The 16484-nt window shown below is 54.9% G+C and overlaps 1 protein-coding gene across 1 annotated transcript; it reads right to left on the bottom strand.

Moving 5' to 3' along the window:
- Window positions 1–8433: 8433 nt before the first annotated feature.
- VSIG8 (V-set and immunoglobulin domain containing 8) lies at window positions 8434–15794 on the bottom strand (the record flags this gene model as incomplete). Its single annotated transcript, XM_081121906.1, has 7 exons — window positions 15626–15794; window positions 12071–12246; window positions 11290–11491; window positions 10948–11169; window positions 10059–10181; window positions 9579–9774; window positions 8434–8734 (listed from the first exon to the last, which is right to left on the bottom strand). The coding sequence occupies exons 1-7, from the start codon at window positions 15672–15674 to the stop codon at window positions 8434–8436; spliced, it is 1269 nt and encodes a 422-aa protein (XP_080978032.1). The 5' UTR covers window positions 15675–15794.
- Window positions 15795–16484: the final 690 nt, after the last annotated feature.

Here is a 16484-nt window from a genome sequence, read left to right as displayed (position 1 = left end):
TAAAGGACTCGAGTTCAGTAATGAGGTGGAGTGCTGGAGCTGCCTCCGTGGCCACGAGGGGCTGTGCTTGACCCCAGTACCTTCTGAATGCAGCCCACCTCGTGCCCACTCCTGCAGCATTGAGTCCCACAGAGATTGTCTAAGTGGAGCCCTCGATGCTGTCTTGGGAGAACCTTTCCAAGCAAAGGGACAGTGTCATGGTCAGACACAGAAGGGCAGCGTATCAGCCACTCCACATGGAGATTGTCCGACATCGAGATGGTCCCTCAGAGGAAAGTCACAGGAGCTGGGCCATAGAGCCTCTCTCCGGGGCATTCTTTTGTGGTGAGGACATCGAGAGGAGCTGCTCCTGGCTGGCTGGCGAAAGGATTGTGTGATGTGCCTTGCTGGACTGTAAGGCGGGCTCAGGTTTCTGGGATGCGCACCAGGGCCTGTGTGCAAGGGGTCTCCCAGCTGGAGCAGGGCTGAAGCAGACAATACCTCTGGCTTTGCAGCAGCTCTGGGCTAAAAACGTCCCATATTCAGTAAGTTGCCTAAGGAAGGGGAGGGTGGGCAGAGAGCTGGGCAGTGTGCGTCAGAGCCTTGGGCTGGGGGTGTTCTTGGGCCAACAGAGGAGGGTGCTGGCAGTCTGCTGTGTCCCATTGCTGGAAGCTGTGGCCACCCAGCCATCACTGACCCCTGTGAACATCCCACCCCCTCACACACAACATCCTGTGAGGTTATCCAACCACCCAGTTTGAGGGACACACAAGCATCCCATCACCAAGTCATGCCAGCCTCAGGCACCGGCATAGCCTCCCCGCTGCCATCAGAGAGTGGCCTCCTTCCTGGAGGGCTGAGTCAGCCTGGCCCTTCTGTCCTTTATGCTGAAGAGAAGTGTTCCTGCACGGCCTGCTCAGGGAGTCAGGGAAGGTGGGGAGAAAGCTGGAGTGCTAGGGAATGAGGCTTCACTGGGCATTCTTTAGCAGAAGAAACAAGGGCCCTCAGCCTGGAGCATGGAGGTAGGGACACCCCCTTCAAGCTCACCCATGGACCGGGGATCATTCCAGCTGACACACACACCTTCACTCCCTTCTCCCCCAGCCCCACCCTCGGGAGACCTCATGATGGGGATGACTCAGCAATTAGCAGCCCCGTTCCAGCTCTTGTCTCTCCCCTGAACCTCACAAGCTCATGCCCTTTGCCCCTTTGTCCAGGCTCTTCCCCTAATTCCCAGCCTAGACTATAGCCTTTTATCCAGCTTGTTCTCCAAGCAAAGCTTCAAAGCCTAGCCCTAGGTACTCCTCCCAGAAACGCTCCCTGTGTGATCGCACAGCATCACCACTCCCAGCCTTGCGTGAAGCTGGATCAGCAGTCGTGCGCATCATTGTTTAATTTTTCCAGATGAGGTTAATGGTTTCCTTAGTGAGGCTGGGAGCTCCTGGAAGGGCCAGATTTCGTACTCCAGCCTTACACTGACATGCAGTAAGCATATCGTCAAACAAAGCGGCCAATGCAGAGTCGGGGAGGCATGCACATAGACAATAAGCCACACTTCTTCAAGATGTGCCCTCCACTGGGGAAGCCAGGAGTCTCAGGTTGGGAGATTCTTTTATCTGGGTACCCTCTTCCAGGCAGCGTAATCAGTAGGCTGGGCTCAGACAACTTTCTGGGCCTCTTAGGAACCTCTTGGAGATCGGCCGCCCCTCACTAACCTCCTACCTCCTCAGGGCCCTGGGGCAGGAGTTAACTCCTCCTGCTACACTTTGTTTCTTCCCATCCCCTTTAATTCTTTGAAGCAATATTTATTGAGTGCCTACTCTATACCTGGTGTATTTTGGAGCTTAGTTACACGAATGAGTAAAACCAAGATCGCTGCTCTTGTGGAGCTTGCAGCACAGGGGTGGGGAGATAGTTGAGCAAAGACCTGAAAGAGGTAAGGATCTAGTCACTCGGAAACCTGGGAGAAAGCTATTCTGGGCAAAGGAAGGGGCCACAGCAAATGCCCTACGAGGTTTAAGAAACAGTTAGGACCAGTGCGGCTCAAGCAGAAAGAGCCTGGGGAAGAAGGACAGTAGGTGAGGTCCCTACGGTGACATGTAAGGCCTGGAGGACCAGTGTAAGGTCCTGGGGGTGGCTCTGAGTAAAATGGGAAACTATTTCAGGGTTTTGAACAGAAGAATGATTTGACTATCACTCTGGCTTATCCTTTGAGAATAAAGTGTAGGTGGGCAAGGGAGGAAGCAGAGAGAGCAGCTGAGACACTCTTGCTGTGACCCAGGCAAGAGATGACGGTGGCTGGGAACCAGAAAATAATCCTGGGGGAAGAGAGCAGGGTCGAATTCCAGATCTACTCTGAAGGTGGAACCAACGGAACTTGCTGACAGGCTGGATGTGGTGGAAGACATGGCAAGAGTAAGAAAGGGACTCAGAAGAACAGAGTCGCCAGCAACCGAAGCGGGGGAGACGTGGGTGGAACCATTTTAAGGAAGATCGGGGGCGGTGTTGGGGGCTTGCTAAGGTTGAGATGTCTATTGAACGTACTGAGTGACTGTGGAATGTAGGAGAGAGGCCTGGCCTGGGTGCATAAGTTTGGGTGTTGTTGACATACCGGTTTTAGGTTGATGGAGAGGCTGGGGATCTGGTGGGAGGCTCTCCTCACCCCTGTTCTTCACTTTCTCCAACTGTGCGCTACATTCCTGGAAAGGCTGATGGGTGTCAAAAGGAAAGAATCCAATTTCCCGCACGGAAACAATGTCATAACAATTATAACAATGTTATAATAGCAGATTAGGCTCCTGACCAAGAACCTGTTACTCAGTGTTTTAATGGTGATGACCACAAAGATGGCATTCCCTCAAGTCCTTAATAAACTGAGTGAGAAGCCTGAGTGCTGTGCAGAGAAGAGGTCCCTAAAGAGCCTGTTGTCAAAGGAAAAGGGCTCTGTGACCTGTTGAGCAGAGCCCTGCTGATGTGGCCTTCTCCCTGGGCCATCTTTTCCAGGCCTGACTGACTCTGTCCCCCGGCTGCCGGACCCTCTCAGGGAGGGTAATTTTCACACCACTTTTGAGAAGGGCTTGGAGGCCTATGTGTGCCTTTTTCCATCACGGGTTCCTGAAGTGATCACAAGCTTTGGTAACTGTCAGCAACCTGAGTTTGGGGAGGAGTCTGATTTGAGGGAAAGTCGGCTCAGGGAAATTTTCAGAGCTCTTTAAGAGGATAGCTGTTGAGAAAGAAAGTGTCACAGCCCCACCCTCAGTGGAAGTCCAGTCTCCTGGAGGCAGGAGTCTAACAAGACAGTCCAAGGACAGGGCAAAGATAGCAGAGTGACGGCCGCTCCTCCTTATCCGGGAGCAGGGTAGAAACTGGGACAGCGGAAGGGCTGTGGCAAGTCTGCCTTTGTGAAGAACCTGCGCAGGCTGAGAAAGGGGATGACAGCGAACAAGAGACCTGGACAGTCAGGATCAGAGACAGAGAGTCACAGGCAAGGCAAACAGCCCTGGCAAAGGGGCTGAGGCAGGCGGGGGCCGGGGCTGGAGCCGGGACTGGAGCCGAGTCCCAACATGCGGAGAGCCATGGAGCCAATTCCGAGAGCCACTGGCAGGAAGGAGCCACAAGGCTTAGGGTAGCATCCATTTCCCCCTCAGCTTTGGCAAAGCTGTGTGGAGACCCTTAGGCGGGACTAGACACCTGGGGTGTGCTGTCAAGGTCAGTGATCCAGGGGCCCTGGGCCCAGGGGGCAGCGGCAGGGAGCCTTAGTGCCAGGGGCTGAGAGCAGGTACATGAGAAAGGGCACAGAAGGCCAAGCCCTGGTTCAGGGAGGTGGCCCGTAGAATTCTGGCAGCTTGTTCCTAGCCAGCCCTGACTCAGGGACCCTGACAAACTTGTGTTTCTGGTGCATCCTGCTCTTACTAATATCACTATTAGTAATGAGGATTACTGTCAATATAACACATGCGTGTGGGTTCCAGGACTCTAAGCAAGGCCTGGTTCTCCCTCTTCTCTACTTGCTGCTTCCTGGGCTCCTTGTCTCTTCCCCCAGACAGTGAGCCACCTCCAAGTTCAATCCCAAGGCTTTATTGTTCTTGCTCCATTCCCCATTCTGTGGACTGTTGCCTCAGTCTCCACCCCAACCTCTGTGTGTTAGATCTTTGCCTCAATGCCTGCCATTTTGTCGGAGGTGAAATTACATTTTGAAGACTGGAGGCTTGGGGATCAAGCATTTCTGGAGTCCCTACTATGTCCCAGAGTCTGTAACAAGCACTTCACACAAACAGTGCTATTACTATTCCATTTTTCAGATGAAAAAACCAAGGCTTTGGGAGCTTATGAAATAACTTACAAACTCAGGTCTTTCTGACTCCAAAACCGAGGACTTTTCATATGTAATCATGACTAACTCACAAATATTTATTACAAGTTTCTTCCTTCTTTCCTCTTTTCTCCCCAAGACATTCACATGAGCTCACCATCACCTCAAACTCAACCTCTATAAAATGAGCTTGGCAGTTTTTCCCCATTCTCCTATGCTCAATTTCCTGCCTTGTCACCAGGTTTTGGTCTCCTCCAGTGCTCACTCAGAATCCCATCCTTTCTGTCCTTCCGAAATGCATCCAAGACGGTTGCTGAGGGTGTGGCTAGTGTGGCTCAGTGGTTGAGCATCTCCCTATGAACCTGGAGATCACGGTTCGATTCTCAGGTAAGGTTCATGCCCAGGTTGTGGGCTTGATCCCCAATAGAGAGCATACAGGAGGCAGCAGATCAATGACTTTCATCACTGATGTTTCTATCTCTCTCTCTTTCTCCCTTCCTCTTTCTGAAATCAAGAAAAACATTTAAAAAAAAAGATTGCCAAGGGCATTGGCCACAGAGGGATGGCAGGTTATTTTGTGCACTGCCCACTGGCAGGCACAATGACCACACCCAAGCTCTTCCAGATTTCCCAAAGCAGCCACTCGCCCCACCTTGCCTGCATGGATCCTACATCTCTCAACACGCTCTCCCTTCAGCGTTTTCTTCCTAATCTACCTACAAGGAACTGAATGGAATCAGCTTTGTTTCCATACACCAGAAAGAAATGAAACAATTACTACAAGTGGGCTGGCTGGATGCAGTGTAAACTCCAGAGCAAGGGTGTCCCCGGCTCTCACCAGGAGGCTCCTCTGGAAGGCACAGAGGACAGGGCTAAAGTGCAGATCCGGTTCCCTGCCTCCACACAGGCCACTGCCTCAAAACTCCTGTTTCCAGCGAGGCAAGAAAAAACCATTCATCATACTCCCCAGGCTGACTGAGCCTAGAGTAACTGAAATGTAGTTGAGCAGCATGCATGCTAATACTTACTTTAATAGGAGCACATAGAAAGAAATTCACTGTGACTCCAGACCACGCATGGTCTTGAGAACTGGGGGCTTAAGAGAAGGTGACTAGAGGATGACTTCCTAAAACACAGGGAAGGGATCAGAGAAGGAATGGAGTCAGGAAGGACCCAGAATGCCTCTTGAATAGATTTCCCAGGGCTGGATGCTAAGTCAGGTTTCTGGTAGTTACCAAGGACATATAAATTATCTAAATAAGTTTTCAGTGACCAGAGCAACTAGAATTCAGCTCCTACAAGGCTGAAGAGAGACACAAAAGGCAAAACTGGGAAGGAGAATGGAGATGCCTGACTTCATGCTGTTTATGTCTCTGGAAAAACAGAAAGGTCAGGACTGTACCTGAGATCACCTCTTTTGAGGCAGTGCGTTTGCATTGTCTTCTAGCCTGGTGACACGATTCACCTAAGCTTTGCAAGTCAGTCATTAAATGCAGCCATTATTGACAATTAAATTATGTAAACTTACAATTAAATAAGTTATATGAAACAAAGGAGATCAGCACTCAAAACTCATCGCTTCCTAATTATTTTACTATAGTTCCCTCTTGTCTCCACACTTGAGGTTATTGACGGCTACGGTATCTGCACAGTGGAAACACTCTACTGTGGGGTGTCACTGCTCACCCTCCCAACTTCACGCCAGGAACTCAGGTGGGTAGCCTGAAATCAGCCAGGGTGGGAGAACTTACATCACAGAAACGGTAAAAGCTATAAATCAAGGCTTCCCTGCCTCCTATGCACCCCCACCTGCGCCCCAAGGTCACTGTTAAACATTTACCACTACAAGTGTTTCATTCCAACTCTAATAGGCCTTCATGGAGGAGAAGTGGCAAACGACCAAGGTGTCCCTGAAGCAAAATCCTAGGAGCAGAAAAGCCCCTCCCTGCTCACCCAGCTGTGGTGATTGCAATAATGACGACTGCCATCCAGCCCGGGATGGAAGAGCTTCCCGGGCTTCCCTGGTGAGTCACCCTAGCAGGAATCTGTCTCCAGAGTCTCTCTAAAATCTCTCTTACTGCTTATTAGTGAGCTTTTCTTGCCAGAGCCTCACTGTTCTCACCCTTTAAGTGAAGGCTAAGTCTGAGCATGATTCCCTGGTTCCTGGAATGGAGAAGGTGAGGTCATTGATGTCATTCGACACAACGTGTACATGTGGCCAGCTGGCTGCCTCCTTCCCTCACCACCCTGCAAGAGACTGAGCTGGGGGGTCCTTAGACTGGGAGGGCCCTCCCCAAGTCATCGTAGTCAGTCCTCTGCCTTAGGGCAAAAGTGTGCCAGGCCCATTGCCCTGCCAAAGATCTAACTCTCTATCTAACAAGTCATCTCATAGGTGCTAATAATGTGTGCAAATAAATGAAGGGATGGATGGTTCCTGCATTTCTCCCCTCCCCTCACTGTTTAACACCCTCATGCCTTGTATCCCCATCTATCCCTAAGAACCTCAAGACATTTGTCCCTAGGTCCCTCTGTGCCACCATTGTCTCTCTCTCTTCTTCCACAGGTCTGCCAAGGCAGTGCCAGCAGTGCCACCACCCTTTTGCAAATACCCGAGCCAACCAGAAGGGCCTCCTAGTTGTCTATAACTAAGCAGGGCCTCTAGGCTTCCTCAGTTACGAAACTTGAAACCCAGATATTTTGAGGCCCATTGTACCCATACTTCATGTGGCCCCAGCGTAGGAGCAGGAAGAATTAGGAAGCCCAGTTGTACCTCAAGAGAAAAAAGAGGCAAAGAGAGAGGGAAGTGCTTGGGCTCTCAACAGGCGGGTGGCTGGGCGGAGGTAGGAGGAACTGAGTGGCTATGAAGTGCCATGCCCTTCGGAAGACCCTCAAGCCCTGGACCCGACACAGGGGCCGCTGTGGGCCTGCGGCAGCCCCCTGGCATGCAGTACAACCACTGGTCCACTAGAGGCAGTGGAACTGGAAATGCGACGTTTAGGGCTCCCTAAGACTAGACCTTGGACCAAGAGATAAAAGCTCTGCGAGGACCAAAATTGTGTTCAATAGAACAAACATGTCTCTGATGGTGAGAGGCTGAAGGGACTGCACTGGGAGATAGATAGGATGGTGCCAGTAAAGGTACTCAAGGAGAGGTTGGCACAGCCTTTGGTAGGGATGCTGTAAAAAGAATTCAAAAATCAGAGAAACAGCCTGATGCCTTAGAGTCAAACATGCCTGGATCAAAACCCGAGTTAGTGCCTGCGTGGCCTTCGTCAACATACCTAATCCCTCTGAGCCTCAGTTTCCTCTCTGTGTAATGGGATAACGCACAACCTCGGGACTAAAGTAAGGATTAATAAGACAAAATGCCAGAAACACCTGGCACTTAGTGGGTGCCCAATAAATGTCAATCCCTTTTCCATTAAGAGGGGGGCTAGGTTAGGCGACCTTGAAGGTCTTTCTACCCCAGAGTCTGACTCTGACACCCCTCCTCCTTGTTGAGAGAGAAGGCTACGTCTGGGGGAGATAAGAAAGTCGGGGTTGGGTAGATGACCGCAGCGGGAGGAAGGATGCTGAGAATGGTCTGGGAACATTCAGAGGTCACCCCTGCGAGCCCCTTGTTTCCCCTCTTCTGACCTTCCGGAATAAAAGAGAAAGGGGGGTGCTGGATTTTAAACCAGCCTGAGGGGGTCTCAGTTTCCCCGCCCGTGTGCTGAAGGAGCAGGTCAGCCAGCCCTCCCCGCGCTGCCCGCTGCCCATCCACAGGGGAAAGGGCACGGGGGGGACGCAGGGCGACGGGGAGCAGCGCCCCTCGGAGCGAAGCAGAGCCTCGGCCCACGCGGGCCAGCCCTCCTGGAACCACAGCCTCTGTCGTACGGTTTATTTATTGTGCGAAAACTGCCGCCTCGGAGCTCAGGTCGCACACAGCACAGTTCGGTCCGGAGCCCGCGCGCCCGCCCGGGCCCTCTGCTCGCGCGGGGGACCCGGGGCTCGGGCCGCAGCCTCTCAGACGCGGCGCCCCCCGCCGTGGGCCCGGGGCTGCAGAGGCTCCAGGCAGCTCGCGCCTGCCCCCCCCCGGGAGGCGGCTGCGCCCCCGCTCATTGCCCCGGGGAGCGCCTTCAGTCCGCAGCCCAGGGGCGCGCTCACACCTGCAGGCCGTCCCGGCCGCGCCGCGGGCCGGGCGCGCAGCCGGGGGCGGGGCCGGGGCCGGGGGCGGGGGCGGGCTCGGCGCAGGCGACCTTGACCTGCACGGGGGCGGGGCCTGCCTCGCAGGGGGCGGCGGCCGCGCGGGGCGCCAGCGCCACGTCCTCGGGGCCGCAGCTGGGCGGCGGCGCGTACTTGCGGCGCAGGGAGCGGCTGAAGGTCTGCGTCGGGTACCCCAGCAGGTGCGTGACGCGGCTGCCGCGCCCACTGGCCTTGCACCCCGGCGCCACGGCGTCCTCTCTGTGGAGACAACAGGCGGGCGGGTGAGCGGGTGAGCGGGTGAGCGGGCGGAGGGGCGGCTGTGGCCCCCTCCCGGCTCCGCCCCCGCCCCCGCCCCCAGCTCTTTGCCCCCCTGCCCCAGCCCCTCGCCTCCCGCTCGGCCTCCACCTCCTCTCCTCTCTGCCTCTGCCTAGGCGGGTGACCCCACGGCGGTCCGGGCCGTGCCTCCCTTCTGGACAGGGCTGTCCACACGTGTCCGGACAGCCCAGGGCAGGCAGCCCTGTCCAGGCGGTGCCCAGGCCCCTTCCCCAGAGCCACCGACTTGAGTAGGGTGGGAACCTTGGCGACGCAGAGCCAGCTGCTCTCCTGGCCCGTCTTTCCTTAACTGACCCTGACCTTGCCCTCTCTCCCTTCTCACCTCCCGCCCCTCAATCTTCATCTTTTCCTCCATCCCCAGGACACTTCAATCATTAGCATTACAAGTCTTGTTCTATTTTTATTTCTAGTTTGTTTCTAATATAAATTATTAGCACTAGTCTTGACTCTTCTTAAATAAACACGTCCAGAGTTCTCACCAGCTCAATACAGGGGAAAAGTGGAAAAATACAGGCCCTGCCCTCCAGGAGCTTACAGTCTAGACAAGACAGACAGAGGTGCACAGAGGGAGATGGGGCCAGGAGAGCCGAGCTGAAGCCGGGGCGTGAGGAGGGAGGGAGAGAAAAACCATGCACGAGTGGCAGGCCGACATGCTGCGGTCCCAGCACTCCATGGCGTTGGCAGGCAAGGTTGGAGTGGCAGGCAGGGGAGGAGGATCAGGGTGCCGGTCTGCGTCGCACAGCCACATGCAGCATGCATCAGGTTTTACCTGATCTCATTAGCCAAGTCTCCGCAGGCCCCTCTGCCGCAGCCGCCGTTGCCATAGCCAAAGGCACCGCCGGAGCCACCAGCCCCGGCTCCACCGGAGCAGCAGCAGATGAGCCCCCAGATGCCCAGCAGCAGGCAGCCCAGCAGGAGCAAAGAGCCCAGCACTGAGCCGACGATCACGCCTACACGCCGGGAGTCTGTGGAGAGAAAGAGAGACTAGTCAGGCTCTCTGCAGCCTGGCAGGTGCCAGGGGAAAGGGTCTGTGGGAAAGAGGGGCTCAGGGCCCTGGGACACTCAGTGAGGAAGATCTGGGTAGATGCAAGTTAACCTCTATGTTTGCATATTTCTCCCAGAGCTTCCAGCCTGCCCTAGGCAGAGACCTGCACAGGATGCAATGGGCAGGCAGAGCCAGCTGAGGCTCCAAAACACAGCCTAGTTTCCTCCAGTCCAGCTACAGGACCCCCACAGCCACTGCACCTACCTGAGGACTTCACCTCCACCACACACACACTGTAGCCCACGTGGTTGGCCACGGTGCACTGATACAGCCCATCCTGCTCACTGGAGATGTCCTGCAACACCAGATCGCCGTTGTTCATCAGACCTGAAACAGAAGTTGCCGCACAGAGCTATAGTGAGGCGGAGCAGCCTGGTGTCTGAGAGCCTCACCCCAGCCTCAGGCCTGTGGGGTGGGGGGTGGAAGGAGGGACAGTGTGTGCACACACACTCAGGTCTACTCCACACTCCAGGGGATTCACCTTCCCCCTGCTGGTACAGAGAAGCAAAGAAGAAGCCCTCTGCCAGCAACAGGACAGAGACAGCATTAATTCACTCTGTGACCTTAGAGAAATATGTCCCTTCTCTGAGCCTTGTACAGTGAAGATAGTGTTACAAGACCAGAGGAATTCTACGGCTCGCTCCAGCTCTGATCATCTTGATTGGATTTTGAGTGCCAGCCAGCTTCTCTGTGTATCAGCAGCTTTGCACACTTCACCCATTTAATCCTCACAGGCCCCTAGAAGGCAGGTGTTAGTATTCCCTTTTCATACATGATGAACCAAGGCACAGAGAGGTTAAGCCAGTTGCCTGAGCCTTGCAGCCAGTCAGTGGTCCAGCCAGGATTCAAGCCCACTGTCTATCTCAGAGGTGCTCTTTCCAAATGAACCACACCGCTTTCGGCTAACCCTCTCCCACCCCTTTGCCTCCTGACCTCTCAATAGCAGCTTCTCAATAGAAACAAGCTCAGAGGAGGCATCTCCCACAGGGGTTCTAGGTTTGACTTGGTGCCACTGATGGCCCGGGAAGCCCCAGCGGGTCTCAAAGTCCTGATCTTCCACTCATCCCCTCTCCCTCTTCCAGGGCCCCCTCACCTTGATTCATGGAGCTGTGGAAGGACTCCTGATAGGACAGCTCAGAGTGGAAACTGTGCTGGGAATGATAGGATCCTGCACGGTAGGGGTGGGTCTGCCCGCTGATCTTGGCCCACTTGTAGGAGAGAGGCGGGGTGCCCCCACTGGCATAGCATTTTAGCACCACATCGTTGCCATGTACCATGTGGCCCTCAGACCAGCACATGGGCACTGCGGGCCGAGCTGCAGGAAAGCAGGCAATTGTGAGCCAGGCTCAGCCACAAGGCAGAGTCAGGCTCAGAGCAGCCGGCCGGCCTTGGTCTGAAGTCTGGGGAAGGGGTGCCCAGAGGAGACTGGCCATACCTTGGACGGTGACGACGACCTTCCGGGTGGCCATGGTGGTCTTCTTCACCCGGCACTCATAAGTGGCTGTGTCTGATACCTGTAGGTTCATGAGGTTGATGGAGGCATCATACTGGCTGGGGTCTGGGGCTGCAAAGCGGACCCTCTGCTGTAAGTTGGGGAGGTTGCCATGATTGACTCTCTTGTCCTGGTAGCTAAGGAACTGTAAAGAAGAGAAGACAGGTGGTGAGACAGGCAGAGCCAAGGAGGGCCATGTGGACTGGCTCCCTTCGGCAAGTCACTCAACTTTTCTGAGACTACTTTTCTCAGCTGAAAGGTGCGTGGGGTCAGATAAGAGCAAGTACTTTGGAAAGCATAGGACAGGCTGAGAACTTTTTTTTATTATTCTCACTGGAAGATATGTTTATTGATTTTACAAAGAGAGGGAGGGAGAGAGAGAAACATCAATCTGTTGCCTCCTGAACATGCCCCAACTGGAGATCGAACCCGTAACCTAGGTATGTGCCCTGACCAGGAATTGAACCTGCAACCTTTTGGTGTATGGAATGATGCTCCAACCAACTGAGCCACCTGGCCAGAGCATGAGAACTTCTTGAAGGCAGGTACCACCCCTCTGGAGTGACTACAGAGCTCTCATCCCTGTTGCCTCATTCCACGGGAGGCCTTGGGGAAGTTCAAGGTCTTGGTTTAGAATCTGCCCTCTTCCTCCCCTCAGGGTGTTGGCTGCCCACCAGGAGACCATGGAGTGTAGGGTAAGGGGAACCATGTGCCCAGAACTCACCACATTCTCCCGATGTGAAGGGTCTGAATTGACCTGCATCCACTCGATGTCCAGCCCACTGGGACCATAATCCTCAGGGTCCAGGATGTAGGGGCAGCCTAGTCTTACACTGTCCCCTTCTGCTAGGTATAGGACCTCCTGGCCATCCCCGTTGATCCGCACAGCAGACAGCAGTGCTAGGGGAAGAGCAGAACAGGTAGGCTGAGGGGAACAGAACCAGAACTTGGGTGGTCAGCTTCAGCCTCCCCTTCCACCATTCCCTGTCAGCAGCAACCCAGGCTCAGTGGGGGTTCCGCGGGGAGGGGCTGCTCTGAGTGTGTCTGTGTGTGCATGAAGCCATGTATGCAAGTCTGTACACACTTGTGTATGCATGTTTATATTCTGTGTGTGGGATTGCATCTGAATCCTGCTCGTATGTATACAGCTGTTGGTCATGCTTGTATGTATGCATGATTGTGTATGCATGTATGAGTATGTATACATGGCTGCTTATGTGTACTGTAAGGATACTCATGCCATGACCAGGTAGGTTGTCTGCTTTTATATTTACATGATGTGCGTGTGTGTGCAGTGTGCACATGGAGCACACAGAGCTGTTAAGTGCCGTGACAGAGGAGCCTGGCTGGTTAAAAGCTGCCTCTTATCTGGAGGCAGGAGGATGGGCACCACTGCCTCTGGGGTCCCTTCCCAGCCCAAGAAGCAGAACGGGGTGTAGTGTGTGTGCGTCTTGTATATGATGGTGCATGCCTGTGGCTGTGTGCGTGTGTGTGACAGCAGGTGCCTGGTTATGTCAGTGCTCTGAGTGATAGCGCATGCCTGTGCATGACAGCTGTGTTCATATGTGACAGTGGGACTGTGGCCACGTGCATCTGTAGGACAATGTAAGCCTTGCGTGATGACGTGTAACAATTTGGAGTTTGTGTCCTGCCCTCACGTGATTGTATGGCTCGGGTACAGCTGCCCCCACATGCTCACTCCAATTGGGTCCCCTCCCAGTGCTGCCAGCCTGCTCCATTGAGTCAGCCTGGGTGAGGACCTACCGTCTGGAAATTCAGCACTAAGCTCCTCTCCTTTCCTATTCTGAAGCCCCAGGCAAGCACTAGCCCCAACCAGTTGGACCTAGAGAAGAATAGAAGGGGGGTGCCCAGGACCCCAACTTTGGCAGGCAGGGCAAGTAGGCTCTGCCTCCCAATCTCCTGCACCCCTGGTTGCCTAGGCCCCTTGCTCAGCCTGGACCACCCTCCTGCATTCTTTATTGGTAGGCAGCAAGTCCTTTGGAGTCTCAGCCCCTGGTCTCAGCAACTCATTCAGCTCTGCCCTTCTCTGGCTCTCTCCTGAGACCACCTTCACAGTTAGAGAGCATCTCACACACACAATTACACTCTGTCACAGCCAAAGACATAAACACATAGACACACTCTTACAAGCCTTCCAAATGCAGGTACGTACTTATGCAGTTCCACCTTCCTACACACAAACTATCAGATTCATACAGACACACATCTGCACACCAACACAAGTCCAGAATAATCCAGAAGACATGCCGACTGCACACTGTATAGTCCATGTGTGCTCGTTCAAAACCAAACATACCTGCAGAAACTTACCTGGTTCTAAAGAGCCAGCATGCACTCTTGCAACACCCCAGCAGCTTAGGCATCATTGAACTTGTGCCTCGGAACCCTGGCTGGACCACCAGCCATGCTTTAACCCCACTAGGCTCCAGGGGTACCCAGAGCAGGCAGGCTAGCTACTAGGGCTCTAACGGGACCTGGTGGTGCCTCCTCCAGCCCCAGGCCAGGAGAACATCAGCTCATTTCTGAGATAAGGATCCTGATGGCATCTGCCAGATCCTGGGGCAGCACAAGGCAAGCCAGGGATGAGCCAGAACTCAGCAGAGAACAGAGGCTCCACCCTAAGGAAGGGCTCCTGGAAGCAACCCACAAAGAGAGGACTCTTCCCTGCACCTGGGGCCGCTGACAGGAGGGTAAGTATTCAGGGAAGGGGGCTTGGGAAGGAGGGGCGAGCAGGGAGAGTTCCTTCACCCAGCACTAGGCGGGGTGTCTGCCATTGTCCCAGGCCAGGGAGCCTCACCCTAGCCTTTCACCCTAAAAGCTTTCTCAAGCTCTTCCTAAGGGCTCCGGCCTTTCTGCACTCCTTTACGCTCCTGGAGAAGTTCTTCCTGGTGTCTCACCCTGATTTCTCTGGCTGTGACATTGAGGGAATATGAGAGCAGACAGGGGTTGGAGAGAGGGAAGAGAGCCAGAGTGGGAGAGAGCCCTGGGCAGGGAGATTCAGAGGAAGGGAGGGAAATCACCATGGGCTCCAAGGAAGAGGGCTGGGGTAACTAATTGTGCCCCCGCAAAAGCACCAGGGGTGGCACACCCTCCGGGGATGTCACCTCAATAGTAGTGTCTTTTCTCAACTTGTAAATTCTTTGTGAGTTTTCAAGCTGCTTCCAAAGCTCCTAACCCTCCCTCTGGAGGTGGGAAAGAGAAAGGAAGGGAGGGCAGAAAAGGTGGCCCCCACAAGAGGATATTGATGCATAGGTACATGCAGCACACACACAGGGCACACGCCACACACATGGAGATAGCCCAGGTTCCCATAGCACAGCTGGAGCTTCCTTCATGGGCTCTGCCAGCCCAACGCTCACCAAACAGAGGGCGTTGCAGACATTCTGACGGAAGCTCAATCATTCACATACACACACACACACACACACAGAAACCCACACACTAACACACAAAGGCTGAAAAGCCTTCCCCCTTCATAAGCTCTTTCCCCCACGCTCCCTCACCCCTAACCCAGACCCCAGGGCAGGTCTCAGAGCCATTTCCAGCAATGCTCACACCGGGTGGCCCTTGCTGAGACTTGCCCCAACCTGGGCAGGTAGCCATGACATCCAACCTGAGCCCTGCCCTCAGCGTGTGTCCCAGTGGGGTGAGGGGGCTCTGAGAGTTGCTGTCCCCACCCTCCTCAGGCCTCATCTGGAGGGGACACTACCCTGGAACTTCCACAACCCAAAGGCCTGGAGTGGAGGTCTCAGATCAGGTCTATAACTGGCAGTGCTGGGAGCAGCCACTCATGCCACATTAGCCTGAGGCTCTGCCCTCTGGAGGCAACTCCCTGCCCTGGGCTCTGGCCTGGGTGTGTTGGGGGGGGGGGGGGCGCCTCCTGCTGGATAGCACACACACTGGTGAAAAGGGCTCCTTCCTAGGCTCCTCCTGAGCCCCCACTCAGCTTTGCTGCTCACCTGACCATCCACCGCACTCCCAGTTTGCACAGCCCTGTACTCAGTCTTAGCTGGTGGTGCATGTGTGAGCCCCACAGCGAGGGAGCATCGAAGATCTCTGCCCCAAGCCTTCAGGATAGGCTCTCCTGGGGAGAGGCCCCTTGGCAATATCCAAACCTGGGTGGCAGCAGGGCGACAATAGGCCGAACCCTGCCAAGGCATCTCAGACAACTGCCAGGCTCCTCTGTGCGCCCCTCACTGCCCTTTCTCTGCCCATCCAGCCCTGTGCAGGCATCCCTGCCTGCTGCCCAGCCCCATACCTGGGCTCAGGCACACGAGCAGAAGGTGGAACGCTCCTCGAACTCCCATGTCTCTAGGCTCGGCGTTTCCTCCTCCTGGCTGGGTGTCCCTGGGCCCGTGGCTGTGGGGCCGGTGGTGGTAGTGCGTGTGTGGGGATGGGTGGAGGAAGGGGGAGATGAGGGCCCAGACACTGCCCCGGGGTGGTAGGAAGGTACAGTGAGTGCCCAGCCCAGGAGCAGCCAGAGTTATTTCTATGGGAGGGAGGGGGCCAGGTCCCCGCCTTGGGGAGGAGTCCCCAAAACCCTAATTATCGGGGTGACAGAGTGGCCTACCTGGGCATTACCCAGCCATCACCCAAGCTCTTCCCTATCCAGAGAGTGGGGCAGGGCTGCCAGTGGGACTTGTAATTAGGCACCTGTTAAACTTCTTCCTCCTGGCCCCATCCTCAGGTGACAATAGTCACCCCGTTTTATGACATCCGTGGAGCTCCCCTCACCACTCAGGTTTGTTACCTCCTTCCCCAGGGGAAATGGAAGAGGAAGGAGAAGCCAGGCTGGGGAGGAAGGGTGTCCAGGCCTTGAAGGATTAACACTGACCCCAGGGTATAGGGGTCTGACACACCTTCCAAATCCTGCTCCCTCTTATCCCTGATCCTCTGAAGGATGTCCCCCAGGTCTAGGTCTGTGGGAAGGGGCACCAGGGAAGGGGACACTAGGGCTGGAGGGAAGGGACACAGGAATGCCCAGCCCACCTTCCACCTGAGGCCTCTGGTCCCTCAAAGAAAGTCAGCTCTGCTGAGCTGAATGAGAGAAGGAAGGGTGAGTTTGGGATCAGTGTTCCCCTAGCTGCCCCCTCTGTGCCCCCAACCTATACCTGATG

Source organism: Miniopterus schreibersii, assembly GCF_964146895.1.
Source record: "Miniopterus schreibersii genome assembly, chromosome: 19".
Taxonomy (NCBI): Eukaryota; Metazoa; Chordata; class Mammalia; order Chiroptera; family Miniopteridae; genus Miniopterus; species Miniopterus schreibersii.
The sequence above is the reverse complement of the archived record's forward strand: the minus strand, read 5'-3'. Positions and strand labels throughout refer to the sequence as shown.